Source organism: Danio aesculapii, chromosome 7, assembly GCF_903798145.1.
Source record: "Danio aesculapii chromosome 7, fDanAes4.1, whole genome shotgun sequence".
Taxonomy (NCBI): domain Eukaryota; kingdom Metazoa; phylum Chordata; class Actinopteri; order Cypriniformes; family Danionidae; genus Danio; species Danio aesculapii.
Window position 1 is genome coordinate 5,365,364 of NC_079441.1, and position 7,557 is coordinate 5,372,920.

The window sequence follows — 7,557 nt, forward strand, 5'->3', positions numbered from 1 at the left end:
ACCCCATTCCTCAGATCTCAAGGAGTGATCCAGCGATCTTTCGTCTCCGTGTCTCCCATTACGGTATCGCAGGTTCACCCCTGCTCGGACCGGTGGGGTTAAATGCACTTAAACTGTCTTTTGACACATTATCTCAATATTAACCCAATATTCCAGAGAGGTAACATTTATTATTATTATTGACTGCTATAAAGAATATAAACTACTGTATTTGCTCTACATTTTTTTGGGCAACTTTTACTTGAGCTAGATTTTTCCACCCCTGAATATACAGTAATTCTCATCACAATATATCCAAACATGTGAAATCCGTTGCATTTCCTTAAAGCCTTTTTTTTTTCATTTAAGTGTCATATGAGGCTAATTGATGAGTATTGATTTGATGCATTTCTTTTGTTCCTCCCAGACATTCACGGCGTGGTGTAATTCTCATCTGCGTAAAGCGGGAACTCAGATCGAGAACATTGAAGAGGATTTCAGGAATGGCCTCAAACTCATGCTGCTGCTCGAGGTCATCTCAGGTGACGCACCTCCATTATACTGATATAAAAACACTCGTTGCTGATCCTTTAAGCTGCAAGTACAGTCATGTGGATAAAGTTTGAACACCCCTATTCAATTCCAAATCGATAGAATTTATAACATTTACTTAGAAACTAGGGCTGAACAATATATAGTTTGAGCATCGATATCGCAAATGTGTTCATTCCCAATAGTCACATTGCAGGATTACATAGTTTATTAAAGATTAAAGGATAAAACCATTCATTCATTCATTTTCCTTAAGCTTAGTCTTTTTTTTATCAGGGGTCGCCACAGTGGAATGAACCGCCAACTATTCCAGCATATGTTTTACACAGGGGATGCCCTTCCAGCCACTGTGTAAAACATGAAACCCACGCCAACATGGGAAGAACATGCAAACTCCACACAGAAAAGCCAACTAACCCAACTGGGACTCGAACCAGCGATCTTCTTGCAATGAGGCCACAGTGCTAACCACTGAGCCACCATGCCGCTCCACTATTTTTTTATTTATATATATATATATATATATCTTTTATTAATTTAATGATACAATGATCAGCATGTTATTTTAGGTTGGATTGTTCAGTTTCTGTACTTGAATACTGTTATACTCCCCAGAAAACCATTAAGCACTGTCTTTAAACTTTTATTATTGCTCTATATGCTTGTCATTTATTATAATTTCTGCAGATGCGCTGCAGATCGGTCCAGTCGATCTAAATTAACAAAATCTTCCCAAATAGAGCTATTAAAATCATCTGGCAAACTTATATTCATACCACAGCAGAACAAAACATCGCAATGCCTCGCAATGCCACATTTTTCCAATATCGAGCAACCCTAGTAGAAAGTTAAAAGTTGAACGTTCACCAGAATGGATTAACTTTATTTATTTTATTTTATTTTATTTTATTTTATTTTATTTATTTATTTATTTATTTATTTATTTATTTATTTATTTATTTATTTATTTATTTATTTATTTATTTATTTTATTTTTATTTATTTATTTATTTATTTATTTATTTATTTATTTTATTTATTTATTTATTTCATTTATTTATTTTTTATTTATTTTATTTTATTTAGTTATTTATTTATTTATTATATTTTTTATTTATTTATTTATTTATCAATGAATGATTACATTATCATACGATGATTTAAAGTGGTTAATATTTAAGTTTTATATGTTTGTTTACTTGAAGTTTACTTACAACCGCGCAGATTCTCCTGTCAAGTTTGTGGCTCAATTATCATCAAAGCCTAAAAGAGTCGGTTTCACAGAGTTATAAAACATCAATTGTGTGGTATTTTGAGCTGAAACTTCACACACACACACTCTAGAGACATCAGAGACTTATTTTACATCTTGTAAAAAAAGTGCATAATAGGTCCCCTTAAATAGTTGAGCTTATTTGCAGTACAAACGATAACATAATGAACTATAAGAGGAAAAATGTAAATGATTAGATTTAAAATAAAACAACTATTCAGCAATCAAAATCAAGGTTAAGTATTTTGATTTTACGTCATATCGTCCTGCGCTAGACTATAAATTCGACAGGGTGTGCTAACTTTTTCACATGACTGTATATGAAGTTTCTCAGATGAGGAATACAGACAGACTTCAGCTGTTGTCTTATACAGTCAGATGTAAAAGGATTTTGTGACTACAGACTGAAGGTGTGTGCAGTGAGTACTAAACGGCATGAACAGAGCTCATGACTCATGTTATACTTTAAAGGAGCTTTTATTCTTAGTATATTCATCAGAATCAGAACAGATGATTGAATGTGACTCAACAGACTCAACATCATGGTTTATAGCACCTGCTGCCTCATGAAATTACACTGAACTCTTTTTACTGCAACCCCAAATCAGAAAAAGTTGGGATAGTATGGGAAACGCAAAGAAAAAAGAAGTGGTTTCTAAATTTACTTGACCTGTATTCCATTGCAGACAATACAACAAACGTTATTTAATGTGTTAATGTGCTCCAATTTCACTTTTAGTTGCAACATATTTCAAAAAAAGTTTGTGTAATTGATGAGGAAATATTCATTTTAGCGTGAACTGTCCCTTTAATGCAGGTTTCTGGTCTTATTGTGAATGATTTATCAGTGCAAGTTATAATGAAACATGATACAGTGTCCTAATATTGTGCTGGGGTTTCCTACAGCAGGTTTAAACACATCTAAGATCAGAAGATGTATTTAATTATTCATTCTGCAATGTTTTTGATACAGTTCGTTTGAATCTGCTCTGATTGGTCAGCTGGCCACGCCTGCTTTGATTGGTCTTTCTGTATCTATTTTATGCTTAAATGGTCATTTCAGAGTAGTGGTTTGTTGTGTGGAGGCGGGATTATGCAAATGGGCTACTTTGAATGATTGTGTTGATGTAAATCATTAGCAGTAAAATATTCTAAAATATAAAAGAAACGTCAAAGTTATTCAGAGCTGACTGCTTATTTTAAGAGACAATGGCTGTGTCCGAAATCGCCTATACTTGAGTAGTTTCTACATTTGAATTTGAGTTTACTACACAACACGTGGATCAATTGATACCGGGCCGCACGAGAAATCATTAATTATTTTTGTTTTATTTATTATCCGAGTCTGAACGATCTTTTATTTTGGAAAAAAATTTTTTTTTTAAATGACTGTATTCTCTCGGTTACATCTCGGTCACGTGAGCACCAAAATTGAACCCACAAGCAGCAACAGCAAAAAAATTATCACGATATAATGTTTAATATCATTCGGTTTTGATAGTTATTGAACAGTTTTTACAATCCATAAAGGAATATTAAGATTTTTTTTATTTAACCATTTTATTTTAATTTACCTTTACTAAGGCAAATAGTTTTAATAGTCAAAAGCAAAAAAAAATCTTCTCTCTTATGTCTTTTAATAAAATAAACATAAGTGCGAAAGAGACTCAAATTTAATCAATAAAAAGTTATAAAGTGTGTGCAATGATCATGTGTAAACACTGAACAATCAAAGCAAACTTTAAGCTGATCGACATCTGTAAGGTGTCTATGATAATCACACAGTAAACCACAAACTCTGTAAACAACACAAATTCTGATAATTAAACCTGAGCTTTCGAGTAAAGGAACTAACCATCATTATTCAAAAACACACTGCAACATTACAAACTGTGAAGACTACATTACCACAATGCTAAAAAACTCTTTCAGATGGGGAGCTAGTGGCTGGGATGCACAACAAAGAAAAAAAAGCCACTCTGGCGACATCCTTACATCCTTTATTTACAATCTCTTCACTGCTGCTTGACATGGCACTCATTTTCGCATGTGTTGTTATTCTGACCTGAGTATGCGAAACCCAACCGGAGTCTGTTCATTTGTTTTCCTTCATCATTGTCAATGAGCTTTGTGCTTGCGCTCCTCTGGCGTCTCTCATAACTAGGTGTCCATCAACCGGTTTCTCAGAGGATGACAAACGAACAAACCATTGCTGCGGATACTAGCTTGCATTTATGAAGAGAATGAAAAAGCACTGCTGTGTTTGGGTGCTCCCCAACTTTGGGAGTCCGAAATGTGTATATTGCATACAAAGTGTCAAGCAGATTAGTTAGTTCTACTTGCATAAAAGGCACATACAGCATCTACATTTTAATAAAGCTATAGCACTTTATACTGAAACTTCCTACCAAACATTTTTTTTTTCATTGTTATTGACAATAGTGTTTGGTCAATAACTCTCAATACCGTTTTATCGGCCCAGCCCTAAACAGACGTCTTTATAAAGTTTCTTTGCAAAGGGGAAAAGGCCCGGTGAAGGACCCACGAAGTGCCAAAAAATGGCTCAGCAACCCATTTGTCAACAAATCAGGTGACGCGCTCGCGCCTTCCAGACGCACCCGGTTGAATTAATGTTGCGAGCGCACCGCAAGTCACGTGACAAGTACTGGCCGATCAGCTTCAGCTTGAATGGAATATACACATTTTGACTAATTATCTCAGACAAACACAGCGCACCCAGACACTGCAGTGCTTTGTAATTTTCTCCATAATTAAAACTTGTATCAGAGCTGCAGTAATGCTTTGTCAGCTTGGCATCCTCTGAGAAAACAGTTGATGGTCACCTAGCAACCTACGAAAACTCCATATCTGCGGTAAAATCGTCAAGCATTGACCAATCCACAGTGATTAAAGGTTGGGGACCACTGCTATGTAGTATGAATGTGAGTACTATGAATGGAATTGAGACGTACTACAGTCGCCATTTATAATAATCACGTGTCCTACCCGCGGCAGTTCCCTTTCACTCTTATTCATTAAATTTCTCCTATTGCATCATGGGATAGCGTAGCATCCATTGGATGCACACTTCAGAATCTCGATAAACGTAGGTCATCCGGGTACTTCTCACTATTGTTTTTCCAATACTATGAATTAGGCATGGGACAATAACCGGTTTCAAGGTTTACCGCCATTTGGAAAACTCAAGGTTTTAAAACCACCAAAGTTTTCTGTTAAACCGTTCCCGAGGTGTATATGTAAGTTTTTTTTGTTTTGTTTTTTACATGTTTTTACAACAATTTTATTTAGTTTTTTAAGGCAACAGTATCTCAAACAGAAAAGGAACGTCTAAATTACAAGCAACCGGTCCAAAAATATTTTAAATGTTTCTTAAAATCAATTATATTGTGTTTAATGGGGGGAAAAAGGTTGTTTTTTACCCAGACATTTAAAACGAACTTATTTTGGTAATCACAGTAATAATCACAATACTGTAATACTGTGAAATCCTGATATTTTTATCCAAGGTTATCATACAGTCGCAATCTTATACTGGCCAATGCCTACTATGAATTCAGACGTACTACTCTGCTCACATACTGATTTTAACAAACTATATAGTAGAGTAGAATGCGATTTAGGATGCAGCCAATATCTTTATTTATCATGCACTGTTTTGATGCAACTTTGCAGACTGTTTTCAGTGAAGGACAGACACGCTAGAAACTGCGAAGATTTTTTTCAAAACCCAAATGATTTGGGGTCTCATTTAAAAACGGTGCAAGATTGACTTCTATTGAGAAATGGAAATGTGCATACTCCACTTTTCAAGCAAAAGTTATGATCTTTAAAAAACAAACTTGACGGCAGAATGTGAGTAAACTTAAAGTAAACATACTTAACTTAAATATTGACTTAATTGAACCACTTTAAATCATCATATGAGCCATAATCATTAGTTAATCTATTTATTCTGGTATATTTCTACGCAATGTTTATAAATCAGATTATGTAAAAAAGAAGAAGAGCTTTTTCTTTGTCATGCAATTTGTATTTAAATCTTTTGGGAATCCTTTAATATTTGTTATTATTATTATTATTATTATTATTATTATTATTATTATTATTGCTAGGGAATGCATTTACTAACATGAACAAACCATGAACAATACATTTATTACAGTATTTATTCATGTTAGTTATTGAAAATACAGTCGTTTATTGTTCATGTTACTCACAGTGCATTAACTAATGTTAATAAGCATGAATTTGGATGTTAATAATGCATTAGTAACTGATTAATGCTGTACAAGTATCGTTCATATTGTTCACTTAATACACATTAGTAAATACATTAACTCAATGTTTCCCAACCCTGTTCCTGGAGGCACACCAACAGTTCATGTATTGGATGTCTCCCTCATCTGACCCATTAACTTCAGGTTTTGGAGTCTCTTTTGATGAGTTGTTTCAGGTGTGTTTGATTAGGGAGAGAATGAAAATGTGTACTGTTAGTGTGCCTTCAGGAACAGGGTTGGGAAACTGCATTAACTAATAAAACCTTATTTTAAAGCGTGACCTTGTTTTGCAGTTTCATTAGTTTCCTCTGGTGGTGCAAACCCATCATCGGCTCATTCTGAAAATGTAGCCCTATATACATTTCTGGAGATCGCGAATTATGTAGCCAGAGGAACATACGTCTTTTAAACAAACGATACAGGGCGGTATGACACCATTACTTTTTTCGCTTACCAGCTAACCATTTACCTCCATATAGACAGCTTTTCCGCTGTTACCAGTTTGTCCAGCTTGCCCTGTACACGGTAAAACATGCAGGGTTCCACACAATTCATTCATGTTGTCCCAACACAAATCAATTAATTTAATGTAGCACTTTTAACAAATTTATGTGGATTGAACATAAAAAATTAAGTTGTCCCAATGAAATCTTAAGAATTGTGTTGTTTCAGCTATATATTTTTAAAATATATAATTTTTTAAGTGTACGTCAGTGCACTTGTGACGTGGAGTGGAGTTGACGACGATGACGGTTCATCATCAGGTAAGTCAAAAACAAAAGCCAAAAAAGAAAACATAAACAAGTAAATAACAGGGTGAGAATGTGGTAAAATCTGAAAACGTAGTAAAAATCAGGCTGCCGTGACGGCGTTTCTCTTTCTGGATTTTCAAAACACTATTAGTTGGGTTTACGGAAGGCAATGGGTGGGTCAGTCGATCGGTCAGTTAGTCAGTCAGTCGACAGCGGCCTCTGCTGGATTTACGTGAGAACAGCAGGCGCGAATGGCACTCGCAATATAAATTTGAGACCTGAAAAAGCATACACAGCAGCCTCTGGTGGATTCACAATAACAAAAACTGCTAAACAACGTCACTCCTGGGACGTACTTGGCGCTCTCCAGTAATTTATATAGGGGTACATAATCAGAATGAGCCTGGGTTGTGCAAACCCTTCATCATTACAACAAATGCTCAGTGAGTGTGTGTTGATAACCGATAGTTGTGTGTGTGTTGATGGGCAGGTGAGAGGCTGCCCAAACCTGACAAAGGAAAGATGCGTTTCCACAAGATCGCCAACGTCAACAAGGCTCTGGATTTCATCTGTAGCAAAGGAGTCAAACTGGTGTCCATCGGTGCTGAAGGTGGGGAACATTTACCATCAGTACACTGTGTTTACCATACTTTCATACATGAAAAAATACTAATTTATAATAAACACCATAGAACTTTTAAAC

The 7,557-nt window shown here is 35.2% G+C and overlaps 1 protein-coding gene across 1 annotated transcript in view; it reads left to right on the top strand.

Annotated features, from left to right (window-relative positions):
- actn3b (actinin alpha 3b) overlaps positions 1-7,557 on the top strand; it is an 82,808-nt gene that overhangs the window by 40,693 nt on the left and 34,558 nt on the right. The window contains exons 2-3 of the mRNA XM_056460966.1: positions 407-521; positions 7,345-7,464. Coding sequence (XP_056316941.1) covers positions 407-521; positions 7,345-7,464 — 235 coding nt within the window. The remainder of the gene's footprint in view (positions 1-406; positions 522-7,344; positions 7,465-7,557) is intronic.